At 55.2% G+C, this 20198-nt stretch overlaps 1 protein-coding gene across 2 annotated transcripts; it reads right to left on the reverse strand.

The window, feature by feature from the left end:
* Positions 1-3168: 3168 nt before the first annotated feature.
* Positions 3169-19091, reverse strand: SLC22A11 (solute carrier family 22 member 11). Of its 2 annotated transcripts, XM_024254637.3 has the most exons (10): positions 18640-19091; positions 15370-15473; positions 12487-12641; positions 12210-12378; positions 10262-10382; positions 9359-9474; positions 6899-7113; positions 5928-6036; positions 4839-5045; positions 3169-3714 (listed from the first exon to the last, which is right to left on the reverse strand). In XM_024254637.3, the coding sequence occupies exons 1-10, from the start codon at positions 19030-19032 to the stop codon at positions 3651-3653; spliced, it is 1653 nt and encodes a 550-aa protein (XP_024110405.1). In that variant the 5' UTR covers positions 19033-19091; the 3' UTR covers positions 3169-3650.
* Between the last annotated feature and the right edge of the window lie 1107 nt (positions 19092-20198).

The following is a 20198-nucleotide window of genomic DNA, read 5'->3' on the forward strand; positions in this document are numbered from 1 at the left end:
AGATAATTATGTCATCTGCGAATAAAGAGAGTTTCATGTCTTCCTTTCCAATGTGTATGCCTTTTACTTATTTTGCTCACCTTATCTCACTGACTAGGAGCAATGTTGAATACAAACTGTGAGAGTGGATGTCCTAGCCTCATTCCTGATCGGAAATGGATGTCCTAGCCTCATTCCTGATCGGAAATGGATGTCCTAGCCTCATTCCTGATCGGAAGGGGAAAGCAGTCTTTACCATAAGTATGATGGCACCTCTAGGATAACAGGGTGCCCATCTAGGGCATGGATGGCCTTGATCGGGCTGGAAAAGCTGCCTTGAATTCCTGGTTTGCTGAATGTTAACGATCAGGAATGGCTGTTGAATTTTGTCAAACGGTCTTTGTTTATTTGGATGACATATGGCTTTTCTGTTTTGGCTTGTTCATAATTTGGTTTGTTAACCTTGATTTTAAATGTAAAACTAACTTTGTATTCCTGGGATAAAGTCCACTTGGTCATGATGTATTGCGCTCTCTCTCTCTCTCTCTCTCTCTCTCTCTATATATATATATATGCACACACACACCTATATATAAAATATAAAACCACACACACACATATGTAAATATATATACATGCATAGTTGGATTCAACTTGCTAAATGTTCCTTAAGAATTTTTATGTTTATATCCATAAGGGATATTGGTTTATAGCTTTATTTTCTTGTAATGTCTTTTTCTAGTTTCAGGGAAACAGAACGAATTGGGAAGTGTTACCTCATTTTCAATTTTCTGGAAGGTTTTGCATAGAATTGCTATTATTTCCTGCTTAAATATTTGTCAGAATTCACCAGTGAAGCCATTTGGGCCTGGAATTTTCTCCATGGGAAAGTTTTAAAACATAAGTTCAATTTTAAAAATAGATTTAGGGCTAATAAAGTTACCTACATCTTCTTGAGTGAGCTTTGGTAGTTTCTGTTCCTCAAGAAATTTGTTAAAGTGTTCAAAGTTTTTGGTAAAATATTGCTCAGAATATTCCCTTATTATCGTTTTAATGTTTGGATTCTTAGTGATGTGTCCTCTCTCATGCCCTAGATTTGTAGTGGGTGTCTTTTCTCTTTCTTTCTTTTTTCCTTTTTTTTTTGATTCAGAGTCTTGCTCTGTCGCCCAGGCTGGAGTGCAGTGGTGCGATCTCGGCTCATTGAAACCTCCGCCTCCCAGGTTCAAGTGATTCTCCTGCCTCAGCCTCCTGAGTAGTTGGAATTACAGGCACGCACCACCACACCGGGCTAATTTTTGTATTTTTAGTGGAGATAGGGCTTCACCACGTTGGCCAGACTGGTCTTGAACTCCTGACCTCAAGGGATCTGCCCACCTCAGCTTCCCACAGTTCTGGGATTACAGGCGTGAGCCACCGCACCCGGCCTCTTTTTTTCTTGATCAGTAAGTCTAGAGGTTTGTAAATTGTATTGATCTTAAAGAACCACCTCTAGGTTTCGCTAACTTTCTTTATTGTTTTTTCAATTCTCTGATTTCTCTTGTGTATTATTTCTTCTGCTTACTATAAGTTTAATAAACTCTTCTTTTTCTACTTTCCAGGTGAGAGCTGAGGTATTTGATTTGGAACTTTCTTCTTTTCTAATGTTAGTGTTTAATGATATCAATTTCCCCATAATCATTACTTTAACTTCATCTCACCAATTTTGATATGTCATTTTTTCATTTTCACTCAGTTCAAAATCTTTTCTCATCTCCTTTGAGATTCCCTCTTTGACCTGTGGGTTACTTAGAAGTGTGTTGTATAGTTTGAAAAGGTTTTCTATATCTCTTTCCATAATTGATTTCTAATTTAATTCCATGCTGGTTCAAGAACATTCTTTGTATGATCTGAATCCTTTAAAATTTACTGAAGTGTGAGGAAAGGCTGGGGTCCCATGGCGGCCTGACTAGGCAGGGGGAGAAGTGTGATCCTTATCGTGAGCCACTGGAGGGCTTTCAGCAGGGAGGGATTTGGTGTGGATTGTGTTTCTTAATAAGCATTGTGGCTGTTGTGCAGAGTGCAGTGTAGACATCAGGGACCAGTTTGGAGCTACAACCGTGGTGTGAACCAGGGTGTAGCCAGAGTGAAGGGATGTAGGTGGATTTGGGAGCTGTGAGGAGGCAGGAGTGATTGACCCAGTGTACACGGGGTGAAAGAGGTGAGTTGAGGGGCCTGAGATTGAGGTTTCCCAGAGTGAGGTCTCCAGGGAAGGGCATGGGGGTAACTTTGTGGCAGGGCCACAGATATGAGGGGCATGGAGGGGTGGAGACGAGGGCTAGGAGCCTTGTGTGCTGGAAAGAGCCCTGGGCTAGATCAAGGCCGGGTTCGGCCGTGTTTCTGCAAGCTGGCCCCTCCACCACTCTGCACTTTTGCTTCCTTGCCCATCTGAGATGGGCAGTCGGCCTCGACCATCCCAGAGTTTTCACAGCCTGGACAAGGGAGGTCTGGGCATGAATCAAGAAAAGGTGTCCCCTCCAGAAAACAAACAGCAAAAGGGTGCCATTTGGTTGAAAGCTGAAAGTTAAGGTTCAGTATTATGTGCTGCCTTGACATCTGGCAAAGCCAGAGGGCCTCGGCAGGCCTGCCTGTGAGCTCCCCTTCCCCCCTTTCACTCCGCCCTGTGGATGAGGCTCCCTGGCCCAACAACCCTCATCGAGGGGACCAAGAGGGGTTGCTCTTATCCCTACGCTTGTAAGCTTCCGTTTCTCGCCAGCCTACAGCATGATGAAACAAGCCAATTACACCCTCCCGCAGAAGCCAGGAGTTGCCCCACCCCCTTCGTGCTCCAAAGCTGCCTTCCCGCAGCCCTGGCTGCTCGCTCAGATCCTCAGTGCACCCCGCCCCGTGTGGCCCCGCATGGCATGCAGTGTCATCTTCGCGGGCTCTGAGCACATGTGTGGTAACCTGCTGCCAGCCTCCTCTGTCTGGTGTTTGGTGATGTGTTTGGCCGTCTTCGTAACCATAGGGCTGGAAGCCCTCCCTCACTGATGAGTAAATGAAAAGTGATTAAAACAGCTCCTTTTTTTGGAGTGGACACAGCCTTTGCTAGGGTAGGTGGTGGGGCCAGTGTAGCCGGGGCTGAGTTTCAGACCCCACACGCCTCCTTGACCACGTGCCTCGGGCCAGTGCACAACCTGGACACCTGTATCTGGCAGCTCTCTCAGCAGGTTCCATTTATTTGGCCGGTGCTAAGATCAGTTCACCCTGATACCTGCCCTGGGGGGTGGGTCACGTGATCATTCTCATTTCACAGATGAGGGCTCTGTATGTGGTGGGGTGAGATTGGAACCCAGTCTCTGGTTGGCGTGGCTGAGTGAAGGTGTAAAGACATGAGCCTGGCAGGGAAAGGGAGGGGAACTGTCTTGTTATTGGTTGGGCATGGCCATCTGCACAGGCTCCTGTAGGGCTCGGGTAAGGTGGGGAATCTGATCAGGGCAGGGAGAAGAGGAGTGAGCTGTGGAAGCTGCCTTCAGCCACAGCAGACGGCCACACTGTCCACTCGGCCACGGCTGCCTGGCCTCTGCCATGCCAGGCCCTTGAGGTCGCCCAACTCGCCTCCACGCTCTGATTGGAGAAGAGGCACCTCCTTTCCAGGAGTCTTTGACTAAAGGGGCTCCATGCAGGCACAATTTCTAGAGCGAGGTACTTTCCACAGTGACGGCCTCTTGCCGGTTGCCCTGGGCTGCTGTTGATTTCCTAAAATAATCCAAAGAAAAGCAGTGCCATGTGGTGAAGTGGGTATGTACTCGGAGCTTGGGGCAGAACAGTGGTCAAGTCTTATTGGGGAGTAAACTCTATGGCATTAGGCTTTTACTCCCTTCTGTGTACCCAAGTGTGGGACAGTGCCTGAAACATAGTAGGTACACAACAAAAATCAATTAAATTAAAGAAAAAATGAAGTCCTAGCTTCTCCAGGTCTCCGCAGGTGTCCTTAGGCAAGTTATATAACCCTGCTGCATCTCAGTTTCCTTGGCAAAGGAATTGGACTGTAATAGCACCTCGTGTGGTTGTTGTATTGATTAAATAAGGTGACATAAAACAATAAGAACTCAGTATTATTACTATCGTGACCTCGGTCACCATCAGAATTGAGGAGGCCCCGTGAACACTCACCCAGGACACAATAACCACACGTCCAGGGTGCTTGCTGCAGGCCTGGCATTTTCCCAGGTGCTTTAAAATAATACTTCCCTTAAACCTGAAAACAACTCTGTGAGCCAGGCTGGGTTTTGTTTGTTTGTTTGTTTTAAACACCATCTTACAAAGGAGGAGGCTAAAGCCCACAGAAGTGGTTCTGGCTATAAAATGCAGCTAGGGAGTGCTCCCTCATTTCTCCCTCTCAAAGAATGGATGTGAGATGGCACAATCTGTTCTCTGAGGGTTTGAAAGAACTCACCTGTTGATCTGTCTGGGCCTGAAATTCTTTGTAGGAAAATTTCACTAGGACAGTTGAGACTATCTGTATCTTCCTTTGTCAGTTTTGGTGAGAGAGGTTAAAGTCACTTGCCTAGGCAGGTAGGGAACGTGGGCCCAGGCAACCTGGCTGCCAAGCCTGGGCTTTCAACCATTACATTTTCCTGCATGAGGTATGATCACTTTCTACCCAAGAGACTTTGGATAAGTCACTTTCTCTCTCTGACCCTAGTAATAGTATGGGGATGGTAATAATACATTTCTGGCAGGATTGTTGGAAAGATTAAATGGTTTCAGAAACACAGGGCTTGGTACTCTTGAGCCTTTGCCCTGGGTGGCCCAGGCTTGTCTCCATCTTGGCCCAGGAGGAAGCCCAGCCCGATGCCCAGGGATCACAGGTCACTCACTGGCTCTCCAGGTCCTGGATAGTGTCAGGGAGCGGATGTCCTTGGGTCTCCGGGAGGAAGAACAGCACAACCAGGCTGGAAGCAATGGAGATAACGCCATAGAGGAGAGGAGGCAGCAGGGGCAGGGCTTGGCGGCTCATCAGGATCAGGGGACCCATCATAGCCCCCAGCCGTCCCACCGTATGCAGAATGCCATCTGCTGTCATCCTGTGGGTGAAGGGGAGGGCCCAGATCCCTGTCACAGCTGGCCCTGTGGCAGGAAGACAAGTTGGCTGGTCCCATGGATGCCAGGGGAAGGAAAGCTGGGCTGAGGGAATTGCCCTCCTCAAGGCCTCCTCTAATGCCACCTCCTCCATGGAGCCCACCCAGATTTTCACATCTAGTGTTTCAGGGGAAATCTCTAGGGCCCACCTCATTTTCCCCACTCTTGGGCAACTTAAGGGCTTCTCCATGCTCCTGCTAGGCCACTGAGCTCCCAACTCAGGCTTTCCATACGATATCAACAAAATCAATAAATGCTTGTCCAAACAACAAATTAAAATATGGAGAAATGAGTGAGTGGTGGAAAGAACATTGGGCTAAAAGTCTGGAGAGCTGGAGTCCAGTCCTACCCTTCTGCTGAGCCAGTCCTTCACCCCGAGCCTCAGTTTACCCAAATATCAAATGTGGGGGTGGCCTAGACTCTAGACCACTGGTTTCCCATTTGTGTTTTATGATGCCCTTGGGCTCCAAGGAGGTGACTTGGGGCTCTCTTGGGGCAGGGAAGGAGTGGTGGGAAGTGAGTTGAGGGTCCCTACTGCCACCAGGGCAGCTCTTGGTCTCCTAATCAGGGTTCTTATAAGATTCCACCTGGACAGATGACTCTGTGGCTCAAAACGGTGTGAAAACACAGGCCCAGATGTCCCTAGGGCTCTACCGTACTGCTTCTGTCTGGGCCGAGACTCTCAAGGGGAAGAGCTGTCCGGCGGGTGGGGGGGCCTGAGCGGCCCTGGCTGCATTTCCCTGGCTGCCAGGCCCTTCTTTACCCTTCCCACTGCCCTCTCAGGACAGCCCTGCTGGCCCTGGGGCATGGCCTGCAGCCCAGCTTACCGCACTGGCGTTGGGAAGAGTTCAGCCTTGTAGATGGTGAGGCAGGTTAGGCTTATCCCAAAACATCCCTTTCCCAGCACAGCAAAGACCACACGCAGGGTCTGCAAATCTGGGTACAGGAAGGGGGTGAGAGTGGGGTTTGCCCAGGAGGGTACCCAGGGGCTAGTCAGTGTGCGGCCAGCCAGCCTGGAGCAGAGGGGACCCTGGGCTCCCTACAAGTCCCCGGCCCTGCTGGCTTGGTGCGGGGCTGTCCAGGGCTGGGGTTGGGGGACAGAGCATAGGATGTGATATCGCGGCAGGTGGGCCCGAGGGGCACAGGCAGAAACCCAGCCAGGTCTAGGGTAGCTGAGCCTGGCTGGCGTGGAGGCTGCACTGAAAGCCTGCCCCCCACCCCGCGGCTCCTAGGGTCCCGAGATGCCTCTTGCTACGAAGGAGAGAGCGCCGGGCCCGGCCCACAGCAGCCTTCCTGCTGCCCCCCAGCCTGCCTGTGTGGGGATGGCAGAAGCCCTGGCCTGGAGGCGGAGGTCCGGGCCCCCTTTTCGCCACAGGCCTGGCCTCCCCAAGGCATTGCTCCGAGGAGGCGCCTGAACTGCTGGGAGGGGCTCGCCGTTGTCAGTTTCCTCGCAGCTGCTCGCGCTCAGAGCTTGGGCTCTCGCTGCAGCCTGCAGGGTCCCGGCCGCCTCCGTCCTCGCTCAGGCCTTCCCCTGCCAGCCGCAAGGCACCCTCCTGCCCTCCTCCCGGCTCTGCCGCCACCGCAGGACGTGCGGCCCTGTCCCTTTTCCCCAGTCTCCCACCCTCAGCAATAAAAGGAGACACGGAGAGGGATTCCAGGTCCTCACAGCCGCCCTCATTCAGAAAGAAAACAGGGACGCAGCTCCTGGGGCCAGGGAGGTGATGTGGCCCCACGCTCAGAGCAGTGGGGAGGGCGGGGAAGCAGGGCCAGGTCCCACCGCCCAGCCCGCCCGCCTCACCTTGCGGCACCAGCATGTTGGCCAGAATGGCGAGGCCGGCCATGGCCTGAGAACCCGCCTGGATGGTGCGGCGGCCAAGGAAACTGAGCAAGAGGGCAGTGGTGGCCCGGCCCAGGAAGTCCACGGCCCCGAAGAGGGCCTGGAGGAGGAAGATGTCACGGCCCAGGCTCTGCAGGTCGAAGACCAGCCCGTAGTAGGAGATCAATAGAGAGAAACTGCGGGCAAGGCTGGAAGTCAGGTCCCTGCCCTGCGGGGGAGAGGGAGCCCCAACAGCAACAGCACCTCCCACCAGGAGCTGCCTGGGAGGACATGGCCAACCCCGGAGGACAATCCTGGGCTTGTCTCGGCCAGCGGTCCCAGAAGCCTGCCAAACTCAGGACACAACCCCAGGGTCAGGCTCTTCCGGGAAAGGGCAGGCAGGGTGGCTCCCCCATCCCTTCACACACGGGCTTTGTGTCAGGGGCAGCCATGGGCTGGGGCGTCGGCTCTCCGCTCTCTGGCTGGGACCAAGTCTGCTCTCGGGGGCCCCTGAGCTGCCCCTCACTTCCGGCCTAGCCCTCTCTGGCTTTGATTCTGATAACCAGTCACACTGTGGCTTTGTCTTGTAAGATGGGAATCATGGCAGGACGGGGCCTCTTGGGAGACCCTGGGCTGCACTGCCCAGACCACATTCAGGATGGAGAGCCTGTCCCCCAGCCCCTGGGAGTGCTGCCCCTCCTCTGGGGAGAGCAGCCTGTGACTGGTTCATGGGGCAGAGGGACCACCCATTAGGGCCCCAGCTCCCATGCTCCCAGGGGCTGGGCTGGGCCCAGGCTGTGGCTGCATCTCCCCATGCCTTCCCTTCTCCATTTCAGGGTCTGCTTTCTGCCCACTCCCTCCACCCCACCGGCTTACGAGTAGCTGAATTTACGGTATTTAAATTCTCATGGTTTAGAGATGGGATTTGGAGCCACAAGTGGCTGCAAGGTAAAATTCTTCTCGGCCACATTTAAAATCTGTGCTCTCCCTGCTCAACCCAGACGCTCCTCCCAGCCCTCCCCTTAGGTGTCACCTGATTGCATCACCCAATAATCATCGGACAACACCAGCCCAACAACGTCAGAGTAAAATCGCACAAGCCGCGGTGTTTCATGAAGTTTATGTGAGTGACGTGAGAGTCATTGGGCTGGTGCTCAAAGCGGCCGACACTGGAGCCTTGGACAGATAACAACTGGGTTAACAAGTCAAGACAAGAAAACCCACAAGGTCACCAGCTTCAAAGCCTCTGATTTGAATAACAAAGGTTGCAGAGCCGGCCCCTGGGAGAACAGAGGAATCCTGGAAGGTTTTTTTAAAAAAAAAAAACTGGTCCCGGGTGTTTGCAGCCAGAGCACTCCTTCTGATTTATCGGAAAAAAATTGAAGTTTTTAAAAAAAGGCATTTGATCTATCTTTGTTCTAAGATGTAGCAAGTATTTGCCATCATAACCCATATGTGGTTAAATACAGCATAAAAGAAACGTTTTCCTAAGCTTTAGTTTTATTTCAAGATGAAAGTCCTAATCAAACCAGGTCCTTAGGTTTTTTTTTTTCCTTTGACAGAATCTTGCCCTGTCGCCCAGGCTGGAGTGCAGTAGCACAATCTCAGCTCAGTGCAGCCTCTATCTCGTGGGCTCCAGTGATCCTCCTGCTTCTTTTTTTGATTTTTAGTAGAGATGAGAGGGTCTTATTATGTTACCCAGGCTGGTCTTGAACTCCTGGGCTCAAGCAATCCTCCTGCCTCAGCCTCCCAAAGTGAGGGATTACAGCCTTGAGCCACTGCACCTGACTGGTCCTTGCTTTTTAATATGCTCTTTTGGATGTCACTGGAACTGAATTTGTTTTAAGGGCCTTTTCCTGGCCCCAGATGACCTTGGGTCCCGGGGAGGGCCAGGGTCTGGTCGTGCGGGCCCTGGGCAGTGACAGTGCCGGTAAGCCAAGTGCTAGCTCAGCCCTGTTCCAATGCAGGTTCTATCATCTTGGGCTTGTTCCTTACCTCTCTGGGATACTCTTTCCCCATCAGTGAAGTGGGGTTGCATGGAGGGGTCAGCGAATGCAGGTTCACCCTCTAGGAGCGTGGCCATGGTCTCTAGGAAAGTGGTAAGTCTCTAACGCTGACAAACAGTGGTACTCCTCGGCCGTGGCTGGTCCCCTGGCTCTAGGGACACTGGCTCTGCCTCTGTCTTGGGACCTCCCTGGGACCCTGGAACCCCCAGCCTAGAGCTGCCTTTTCCTCTGGCTTCCTGCAGATGGCAGCCTCCAGACCCCACCTGTGCACAGTCCCTCTCTGCTGCCTGCCAGGGCTCCTGCCTCCTGGGGCTGCCTGCGTCCTGTCCCAGACAGAAATGCACCCCCTTGAGGCCTGCGGGTGCTGTTTCACCTGGATGCCCTGCCTCCTGCCTGTCCCAGCCCTGCCTTGGGGAGGGACACCAGGACAGCATACTTCACCACCAGCATGGCGCAGCTCCTCCAGCGGAGCACGGGCACGCAGAACAGGTCTAGCACCGATCGTGGCTCCTTTGCAGAGGGCACCTCTTCCTTCACGCTGGACATCAGCACCTTCCGGGGAGAATGGGGGCACCGTGAATGGTAGGGCAATGGCCCTGCCCCACCCCCTGTGCCAGAGAACAGTGTCCAAGTGGCCAGAGTGACAGGGAGCCTGTCCTGGGCCTCGGCCTCTGGAAGCTGGATCCCTAGGGGAAGGGGTGGGGATGGGGCAGAAAAGGTTCTCTCCAGGCCCTGGCTCTTCTGCAGGTTTGACTCAGCCCTGGTCCTCTCAGCTCTAGCTTGCCTCCTTCTGGAAGCCTTCCCTGATCCTCCCACCCTATCTTTACTCTAATCTCTGGCAGCACCTGTTTCCTGAAAGCAGCTAAATAAACACATTCTGTTTCCCCAGACACATCGAGAACCTCCATGAGGTGGGTGCATGCTACGTGCGGGTGGAGGTGGTGGGTGACGCAGGTGACGGTGTGGGTGCTGTTGATAATGATGGTGCTGTTACTGATGGTGACGATGGTGGTGAAGGTGGTGGAGATGTTTTGCAGAGATGGTGGCTGTGGGGTTAGTGATGGTATTGGTGGTGCTGGTGGTGATGGAGTGATGGTGGTGAAGGTGATGGTGGGTGTGGACGGTGGTGGTGCTGTTGGTGATGGTATCGGGATTGGTGGTGGTAGCTGTGTCTGTGTGGAGATGGTGATGGAGGTGTTGGTGGTGTCTGTGGAGATGCTGGTGGTGGTGCTGGTGGAGGTGGTGCTGGAGTGGGTGATGCTGATGTGGGAGGCCACACAGATGATCCATCAGTGCACGTTCTGTCCCAGGTCAAGTCTCGCAGACAGCAGCATCTCACCTCTATGGTCAGGTTCTTGGCCTCCTTCTGGCCGTTTATCCTGGCCACCTTTCTGAGCTCCTGAAGCGCTTGGTCTGGTTTGCCCTTAATAATCAGCCACCGGGCGGATTCTGGCAGCCACCTGTAAGGAGGCAGGTGTGTAGCTGGGAGTGCACGCTGGGCTCTCCCCCGGGGCGGGGTGGAAAGGGGCAGTGGGCACGGACCCTCCAGCTGAGATGAGTGACAAAGAGGCAGATGCTTCTGTGCCGCTGCTGCCCAGCCAGGAGCCTGGCAGTCCCCGGCAGTTTCAGAATAAAGCTGAGTCCCAATGCCTGGCCGCCCACCTTCCCAAGCGAGCCACCTCCATCTGGCTCGCCTGGCTGCCCGGGGCCTGCCCACCTGAGCCCTGCACATAGCCAGGGCACAGGTGGCCTCGGCATGGGTGTCCCTAGAGTCGGCCGCTTCACCAGTGATTCTGGGGCCATTTCTAGGATAGAAAGTTCACTTGGTGCTGTTTTTTTTTTTTTTTTTTGAGATGGAGTCTCACTCTGTCACCCAGGCTGGAGTGTAGTGGTGCGATCTTGGCTCACTGCAACCTCCGCCTCCCGGGTTCAAGTGATTCTCCTGCCTCAGCCTCCCGAGTAGCAGGGACTACAGGTGCATACCACCATGGCTAATTTTTTTGTATTTTTAGTAGAGACGGGGTTTCACCATGTTAGCCAGGATGGTCTTGATCTGACCTTGTGATCTGCCCGCCTCAGCCTCCAAAGTGCTCGGATTACAGGCGTGAGCCACTGCGCCCGGCCTTTTTTTTCTTTTAGCATGTTTAAAACATCCCCAGGCAGAAGCAGGTGATTTTATAAAACCAGTCTGTTTCTCCCCAACCTCAGGGGTAGATGATGGGCCAGGAGAAACATTTTCCTCGTGGAAGGCACAGGATCTGCCCAGCCCACCGGCTCTCAGCCCTGTTTGCAGGGAAGCTAAGAAGGACTTCTGGAGGCAGTTTGACGTAGTGGTGAAGAGTTAGCCTGCCTAGGTTCAAATCCTGCCTCTGGCGTTCACCGGCTGTGTGTGACCTTGGGTGAGTGACCTAACCTTTCTAGGTCTCGGTCCTTCATTTGAAAATGGCGGTAATCTCATCATCTTACTTATTAGATGTGTTAATATGCACCTGGTGTTATAAACTGCACCTGGTACACACCTGATCAGTGTGGCGGGGATGGCCTAATTATTGTAATTATGGGATGGCCTTCCTCTTCACTTATTGATCTGTGTATGAAACGTAAGCTCCATGGGGCCACTGGTTTTTGCCTGTTTTGTTCACTTGTGTGTCCCCAGCACCTAAGACCCTCTTCACCTGTCTGTGTCTCCTTCCTCAGTGCCAACCCAAGGAGGGATTTCCACACCTTAGGGATTTTTGCGGCCCCTAAAATTGTAGCGACAACAATCTATTTTCATATCCAATGTTGGTCTGCACTGTATGTGAAGGAGTGAAGCTGGTGGGTGGGGGCCGGTGCAAGCGCTGGGGAAGGACGATGCTCACAGCCTCAGCCCACGGGGCAGCGGCGGTGGGGCCTAGGGGACCAGGAGAGCGGCTGCTTCCACTGTGGCCGAAGTTCGGCCCAGCGTCCCCGGATCTTCCACTTTTTCCAAAGAAGGTAAAAATACTGTTTTTGTTTGTTTTTGAAAATCTTCTGATTTTCAAATGTTAGCAACTAGTGACCAATATATTTTGCTGTGCCGGCCCATCTTGGCCTGTCTGGGCTGGATGGGAGCCACGGACCTCGGGCTGCAACACTCAGCCTAGGACTGCCAATCTCCAATGTCCCTCCCCAGCGAGGGTGCCGCTCATGCCACGGCCCTTCTGTGGCACTCCAGGTCTCTGGACCTACTGCCAGCCAGAGGTGAAAGTGAAGAGTCCCCCTCCCACCCTGGGTCTCCTAAGGAAAAGGTCCCACATCATACTGACCAGGATATCAGGGAGATGGCAAAGAAGGGCACTGATGCTGCCAGCTGGAGGGTCCTCCAGTCCCGCAGGGCAAAGGCCAGGCCGCCCAGCGCCGCCTGGCCTGCGCTGAAGGCACATCCCACCACCGTCATGGTGACCGCCCTCCTGCTGGTCGTGGTCCACTCCACCACTGAAGGATGCAGACACGTGCAGGTGAGGCCTCATGCGGCGTCCTGAGCCCCATTATCTCCTGCCACCCCCGCCCCCATGGCAGGAGCGCGCTGAGCCGGGGACTCACTCAGTGTTAGTGAACTCAGAAAGATGCCAGCCATCCCAAAAGCGGCCACGAACCGCAGGCCGCAGTAGATGATGAATGTTGGGGCGAAGATGGTGCTGGTGCCCGCCACGGCCAACTGCAGGCAGCACCAGCTCAACATCGGCTTCCGCCCAAACCTGTCACAGGAGAGAAGCACACGGGGTCTGGAGAGTGGCCCCTGAGGACGTGGATATGTGGGCAGGTACTTGCCTTCTGGAAGTTCAACAACGTCAAGGGTTCTCCTGCAGGCAGCTCCTGCTTCTTGGAACTTTTAGGGGTACACTCAGAGTGCTTTTGTTATAAAAGTGGCAGGTACCTTGCCACGGGAGGGTGCAGTTCAGTTTCAGTGTTTAAGAACATGGGGTTTGGGGCCAGGCATGGTGGTTCATGCCTGTAATCCCAGCACTTTGGGAGACTGAGGCTGGAGGATCACTTTAGGCCAGGAGTTCAAGACCAGCCTGGGCAACATAGTGAGACCTCAGTCTCTACCAAATAAATAAATAAATAAATAAATTAGCCAGGTGTCTGTGGTCCCAGCTACTTGGGAGGCTGAGGTGGGAGGATGGCTTGAGCCCAGGAATTCAAGGCTGCAGTGAGGTATGATCACGCCTCTGCACTGCAGGCTGTTCAACAGAGTGAGCCTATGTCTCTAATAAATAAATAAATAAGAACACAGGTTTGGGCATCAGATGCCTGGGTTTGAGCCCCAGCTCTGTCCTTCCTGGGTGACCCTGGGCATGTGACTCGACATCTCTGAGCCTCAGTTTCCCCATCTGTAACACAAGGGCATCCATAAGGACATGCCTCACAGGGTGGCTATGAGCATCAAGATACTGGGCAAGGGGCCGGGGAGTGAGGAGGCCGAGACTTTGCAAGCCACTGCTCTCACCTGTGCGCTGTGAAGGGGGTGCTCATGGGGTGGATCCAGAGCCCTCGGCCCCTGCCCAAGTGCCCTGGGCTGCGGTGGACTCCAGGCCGGCTGAGCCTGAACTGGAGACTGCATTTAGTGCCACTCAAGCCCGTGCTGCTCAGAATGGAGATGCGAGGCGGACCTTGGCCGCGCCTGTCTGAGCAGCACCCGGGAGCAAGGACACTCGCTTCATCCTCATGACAACTGCATGGGCAGGTGCGAGGCCCCACTCTGAGGCCTAGAGAAGGGAAGAGATCTCCACAGAAGGGAAGAGATCTACCTTGTAGGACAAGGCTGGGCGTGGTAAGGCTGGGATTCAGACCCAGGTAGTCAGACCCCAGAGCCGGTAGGGTGGTGGCAGAAGGGAGCAGGAAGGCAGTCCTCCATTTGTGAAATAATGACTGCATGTCTGCCACGGTGCTGAGCTGGGCTCTGGAGCACAGTCCCTGGGTCCCTGTGTGCTTGTGGGGACGTGGACAATAAACAAGCCTTGAGCCAGCCAGGCATTGTCAGAGCCAGGCACTGTGATGAGGGAAGCAAGGAGGGGCTGGGACAGTCATGCCTGGGGCTAGGCAGGAGTCTCTGGCTCCGTGGCCTGGGAGGGCCTCCTCAAGAAGAGCATTGAGTTGCGGCCTGCGTGTGGGCACCAAGCAGCATAGGCAGGAGCGTCTGGGTGAAGCACAGTCACTGAGGCGCTCTGCAGGGGTGCAGGGGGCTCCAGGAGGAGGCTGGTGGAGCTGGAGGTGGATGGAAGCCCAGCGCAGGGCAGGGCGTAGGCAGGAAGGGACTGTCCTCAGTGCAGTGGGGCCCTCGGAGGACTTCCGGCCAGCTTTTATTGACCAGATCAACCTCCAAGATTTTGCAAAGTCACTCAGTGCTGTGGCAGCGTAGACGGCCACTGCAGAGGACACTTGCGAGGGGTTGCAGCCTGCCTGGTGACAGGAGATGGTGCTTCGGGCAAGGGGATGCTGTGGCAGAGAGGGGCTTGGGCTGAGTGTGTCCTGGAGGAACAGCCAGCTGGTTGTGGGGGTGAGGAAGGGAGGCCAAGGGACAGCGCAGGCACAGAAGGGTCCAACAGGTTGGGGGTCTGTGTCCTCCGATGGAGGCTGCTGGGGGAGTGAGGGGGCATGGCGAGGAATCAGCAGCTCAGCTCCCAGAACAGGAAGAGAGGGAGGAGGGGGAGCGGGAGGAGGGGGAGCGAGAACAGTTTCCTGGGAGGTGGAAGGAAAACCAGGAGTGAGGATGTTCTGGAAGCCAAGAGAAGAAAGTGTGTCACAGAGAACGCTTCTTCCCGCCAGCAGGCCTAGGCTTCAGTGTCACCTGGTACGAGATGTTTCCAGTCCTGCCGGCTGGCCCTGGTGTGTCCATCACCTGTGCCCTGTTCCCCTAGCCGGCCTCACGTTCCAAGGTGGCCTGACTTACTTACCTGCGTCCTGAGCCCTGCTTGGCTCCAAGCTGGGGAAGAGCAGGCACTTGTCTCCCACCCTCCCCACCGCCCATTCCCCATTTCTGCTGGGGGCGTCCTTTGTACCTGGCCCGCGTTTGGCCCATGTGAGGCTTCTGGAAAGGCCTTGAGACTGGGGGACAAAGGACAGAGGAGAGGAGGATGGGGAGCCAGGACAGCTTTGAGGCACAGGGTCCAAGCACGGCCACATGGAGGAGGCCTGTGACCATCTGGCCGGAGTATGGAAGAGGGAATGGGGGTGGTGGGAGATGGCCTGGGGTGGCCTCCCTGTGAGGGGAACCAGGCCAGGGTCTGGGGGGCCTTGCTGAGGTGGGGACCCGGAACAGCCTGTGGATTGGTGGGAATGGCCGTGGAAGGGAAGAAACATAGGAGGCAGGAGGGAGACGGAGGCAGGGATGGGGTGTTCGCCTGACATTTCTGAACCTTCTTCCCCATAGTCTTCAGCAATGTTTTGAGGGAGCTGGGGGCTGGGAGGAGCGGCGGCACTCACCGGTAGGAGAGGAGGCCCCAGATAAAGGAGCCCACCAGGATCCCGGACATGAAGATGGACTGGCTCAGGGGCTTCAAGCCCTGGGAGCTGCACACCAGGTCCCACTGCAAGAGGAGGGTGCAGTGGCTCAGCCCGGGGGGGATGAAATCACGGGGCTGGGCACGGCCGAGGAACGCCTGACCCACACTGGGGTCCCTGGACTCCCAGTGCCAGGTCACAGAGGTAGAGGGGACCTGCTGGCCATGGGACTGCAACGCCCCACAGGAAGCCCAGCTGTGTGGAGGCCACTCCACGGGGTCCAGTGTGTGGAGGCCACTCCACGGGGTCCAGTGTGTGGAGGCCACTCCACGGGGTCCAGTGTGTGGAGGCCACTCCACGGGGTCCAGTGTGTGGAGGCCACTCCACGGGGTCCAGTGTGTGGAGGCCACTCCACGGGGTCCAGTGTGTGGAGGCCACTCCACGGGGTCCAGTGTGTGGAGGCCACTCCACGGGGTCCAGTGGCCCCTCATGCAGAGAACAGACTCTGACGGGCAGCAGGGCCTTGAAGGGGCAGAAGTGGTAGGAAAATGAACAATTTCTTGGTAAAAAGAAGTTTGGCAGGCAATGTGTGGCTGTGTCCGGCGGTACCTGGCAGTGGTGGGCAGTGAGGTGGCAGGCAATGTGTGGCTGTGTCCGGCGGTACCTGGCAGTGGTGGGCAGTGAGGTGGCAGGCAATGTGTGGCTGTGTCCGGCGGTACCTGGCAGTGGTGGGCAGTGAGGTGGCAGGCAATGTGTGGCTGTGTCCGGCGGTACCTGGCAGTGGTGGGCAGTGAGGTGGCAGGCAATGTGTGGCTGTGTCCGGCGGTACCTGGCAGTGGTGGGCAGTGAGGTGGCAGGCAATGTGTGGCTGTGTCCGGCGGTACCTGGCAGTGGTGGGCAGTGAGGTGGCAGGCAAGGTGGGCAGTGGGAGGCAGGGGCAGGGAGTGGCTGGCAGGGGTGAAACCACAGGCTTGGTTCCCACCTCTACTGAGTGCTGGCCGGGTGGATGTGGCGGAGCCACTGCCTCGGCTGGGCTATCCTTTCCTCTAGAGACGGAGCCGTGATTTGGTGCTCTCATCAGCGGTGAGGGTGACTAGAGAGAGCTTGGCATGGTTCACTGGGATTTTTACAGTCGCTTCAGCCCAGGACCGGTCATCCATTGCCTGAACACCCCACACCCATCCCCAAGTCCATCCTCCACTGAGGCCCGACAGCTCCCCCCACCTCTCTCTTTCCCCCTCCCACACGGGCAGCTACAGTAGCCTCCAGCAGGCTCTCCATCCCCCCACAGAGCTTCTCCACCCTGCAAAGTGACCTCTTGAAAATGCAAGTCAGACCAAATCACTTCCATGCTGCAAACCCTCCAGTGAGGATGACGAGGATGAGGTTCTTTTGCATTTAAAAGAAAATCCTGGGCACAGTGGCTCATGCCTGTAATCCCAACACTTTGGAATGCTGGGGCTGGAGGATCCTTTCGGCTCAAGAATTCAAGACCAGCCTGGGCCATGTAGTCAGACCTCGTATCTACTAAAAATTTAAAAAATTAGGCCAAGTGTGGTGGTTCATGCCTGTAATCCCAGCACTTTGGGAGGCCGAGGTGGGTAGATCACCAGAGGTCAGGAGTTTGAGACCAGCCTGACCAACATGGTGAATCCCCTTCTCTACTAAAAATACAAAAATTAGCCGGGAGTGGTTGTGCATGCCTGTAATTCCAGCTACTCGGGAGGCTGAGGCTGGAGAATCGCTTGGACCCGGGAGGCGGAGTTTGCAGTGAGCTGAGATTGTGCTGTTGCACTCCAGCCTGGGCAACAGAGCGAGACTCAGTCTCAAAAAAAAAAAAAAAATTAGCTGGGCATGGTGGTATGCGCCTATAGTCCTAGCTACTGGGGAGACCAAGCCACGAGGATCACTGGAGGCCGGGAGTTGGAGTCAGTCATGTTTGCACCACTGCGCTCCAGCCTGGGTGACAGAGTGAGACTCTGTCTCAAAAAAAAAAAAAAAAAAAAAACAGAGAGAGAAAGAAAATCCCAGCTCCAGAGCATATCCCCGCACCTGCTTCTGGCCCCTCAGCACCTGTGCCCAGACGCACTGGGCCGTGTTCTGCTCCTTCAAATCCCAGGCATGCTTCTATGCATGACCTTTGCTCTGTGGGGCTCCTGACCTTCACAGATTCCTCCTCTCGCCATCCAAGTCTCAATGTCAATGTAGCCTCTTTGGAGAGGCCATCCCCAACCATCCGCCTGAAGGAGGCTACCCCTCCTCGCACCTCGCAACTTTGCTTTTGTCCCTCATGCAGACTGCTAGGATTGAATCAGGCTCCAGACCCTGACTGCCGGGATTGAATCAGGCTCCAGGACACTCTAGCTGTGTACCCTGGGACAGCCCCTTAACCTCTCTGTGTTTTCCTTTTCTCCGTTATTAAACGGGGACTGTCATAGGACCCATCCCCCAAGATTGTGGCGAGGTTGTGGCAGCAGGGACACATTTGGAAATGTGTCTGCCACCTTGCCGGTGCAGGGCGAGGGGTGGCTTTGCTTCTAGAAGGGGTTTAAATGTCAACTGAGTGAATTCACCGGTGGAACGGACGCTTCTTGAAGGCCCCCTGCTCATGTTGGAACCGGAGCCCCGATCCGAATCTGGACCATCATCACCGATCAGGAAATGGGTGTGGGGTGACCAGAATTCTTTGCTTGGCCAAACTTTAGTCAGGTTCCTGAGCCTTCTCCTGGGCCCATCTGGGCGCTTCCCCGTAAAATCCAGTTTTAGTAAAGAACCCTGCTGAATCAGTTTAGCAAGAACCCCCCTCTGCCCCCAGCCTCGACATCCCATCAGGTTCCTCATCCTCCACCACCTCTAGGGTGACCTGTGGTCACTCTGTCCTGTCTCAGCAAGAAGCCTGTTGGGTCAGTTCAGCCAGACCCCCCTTACCCCTGATCTCCCACTGCAGCTGAGTTGCCTGGAGTTATGGCTAATGGGTCAGTAGGGCCGGGACCAGGCGAGGCTGGCGAATGTCCAGGTGCCAGCATTCAGAGGTGCCCACCCAGGTGCCCCCCGCACTTCCAGGAGCCTGGGCTGGCCCCATCTGTAGACTGATCCTTGCTGCCCACTCCCCTGTGTGTGGCTGATGAGGGGCTGAGAGGCTCGAGAGGAGGCGGGTCCCTCCCAGGACTGGACCTTGGAGTCCAACCAACCTGATCCATGACTCTGACCTCCAAGGTGACGGGACTCGAGTGGCTCTGGGGGAGGCCCTACCTTGGCCACGATGGTGGAGGTGAAGACGCTGCGGTCATAGACCCAGCCGTCCACACACGGCTCTGTGTCGGCCTCACTCCAGCTGGTGGCCGTGGCATTGCGGTCCAAGAGCTGCCACTGCGGCTGGCGGAAGCGGCGGCACTGGTGGGGCCCCTGGTTGGGGCCTGGCGGGATGGAGATGGTCAGAAGGGCCTTGGGGGTCATGTTTGTGAGAACCGCAGAGCCATTGTCCAGCATGTGTGTCCAGCATCGGTGGCCCGGGACAGCGGCTGAGAAGTTCTCCAGGAGCATCTGGGAAGGTATTATGAGGCAGGGGAGGATGAAGGTGAGCACCTGCAGGGTCTGGAAGAGGCCCATGCCTCCGGCTTGCTCCAAGAGCTTCGAGAACGCCATGAATCGAGCTGCCTCGGCTGAGCGGACAGCTGACCTAACTGCTGTTTGGAACCGATTGCAGCCACAAGACCCAGGGCCGCCAAGACGTTCTGCCTTCCTGCCCCGCAGCCGGGTTGGGGGTGGGGCACTGTCCAATAACCAGTTGAGTCAGTCCCGGAAAGCCCTATGATGCCTCGGGGAAACTCCTCCTTATCTTGTGTCCAGGAGTGACTGTGCGGATGCCCAAGCGCTCTGCGGAGGGGGTAAAGGGGACTAAGCTCACTGTGCCCGGGCTGCCTGGGGCATCCGAGCTGCCCACCAAGTGTGGACCAGAGGGCTGAGCCACCTTCTGAGTTCTCCAGTACCAAAAGTGAAAGTCAGGCAGATTCTATTTAAAAAGACAGGGTGCTTTGATGTTACTGAATTACAGTTTGGAAGAAATATCAACTCTGCTGTTGCCTCACTGAGTTGGTTAAAGTTTAATCTCAGCGTGGGCTTCTGAGTGAGGAAGGCAGTTCATGTCTCAGGACCTGAGGCCTCAGCCACTCCCTGCTGGCCAGCTGATCTCATTCTTAAATCTTTCGAACCTTCTACGCGAGGCCCTTTAAACCAGAAAACGGTCAGCCTAAACTTCATCCCTCCTGACAACTGTTCAAGGCTCTGAGGCCAGATGTGGGGCCTAGGAAGGGCCTTCCCTAGCTGCGGAGATGGTGCTGGTGGGTGTGGGAGAGGACGTGGGGTGAGCACGAGCTGGCAGGAAGGCCCAAGTCTGTGCTCTTTTCTTTCCTGATGTGAACCTCCTACCAGGCAGTGCTGGGGAGACCAGCTTGCAGACTCACTATTTCGGGAAGCTTCTATTCCGAGGTTTTAGGTTGCCTTTATTAGACAGTGAGCTCCCCCAGTGGAAACCATGGCTACCATTTCCTAGCTTCTCTTTGAAGCCCCTCGTGGGCCCGCAGCTGAGCAGGGGGGCGGTTGGGGAAGTGAGCAGAATCACGACGCTGTGACCCAGCATCTGAGGCCAGCCCCGCTTCCAGGCTCCGGGCGAGGTAGAGTGAAGCCAGCCCTCCCACATGGCCAGCTGGGTGGTGCCTCTTAGTGTGCTCAGCTCTGGGCTGACCTCACTGCCTGCACCCCTTCCTTCACTCCTTATGGCAGCCCAGGAGAGAAACAGGGCAAATTCCCTT

This window comes from Pongo abelii, chromosome 9, assembly GCF_028885655.2.
Source record: "Pongo abelii isolate AG06213 chromosome 9, NHGRI_mPonAbe1-v2.0_pri, whole genome shotgun sequence".
NCBI lineage: Eukaryota > Metazoa > Chordata > Mammalia > Primates > Hominidae > Pongo > Pongo abelii.

Excerpts from the sequence above, each read along its gene's own strand:
- SLC22A11 (XM_024254637.3), bottom strand. The coding sequence starts at position 19,032 with ATGGCGTTCTCGAAGCTCTTGGAGCAAGCCGGAGGCATGGGCCTCTTC. Across the intron at positions 10,383-12,209 it reads GCCATCTCCCTGATATCCTG|GTGGCTGCCAGAATCCGCCC; the intron begins GTCAGTATGATG and ends GCCTCCTTACAG. Across the intron at positions 3,715-4,838 it reads ATCCAGGACCTGGAGAGCCA|GAAATCAACAGCAGCCCAGG; the intron begins GTGAGTGACCTG and ends GGATTATTTTAG.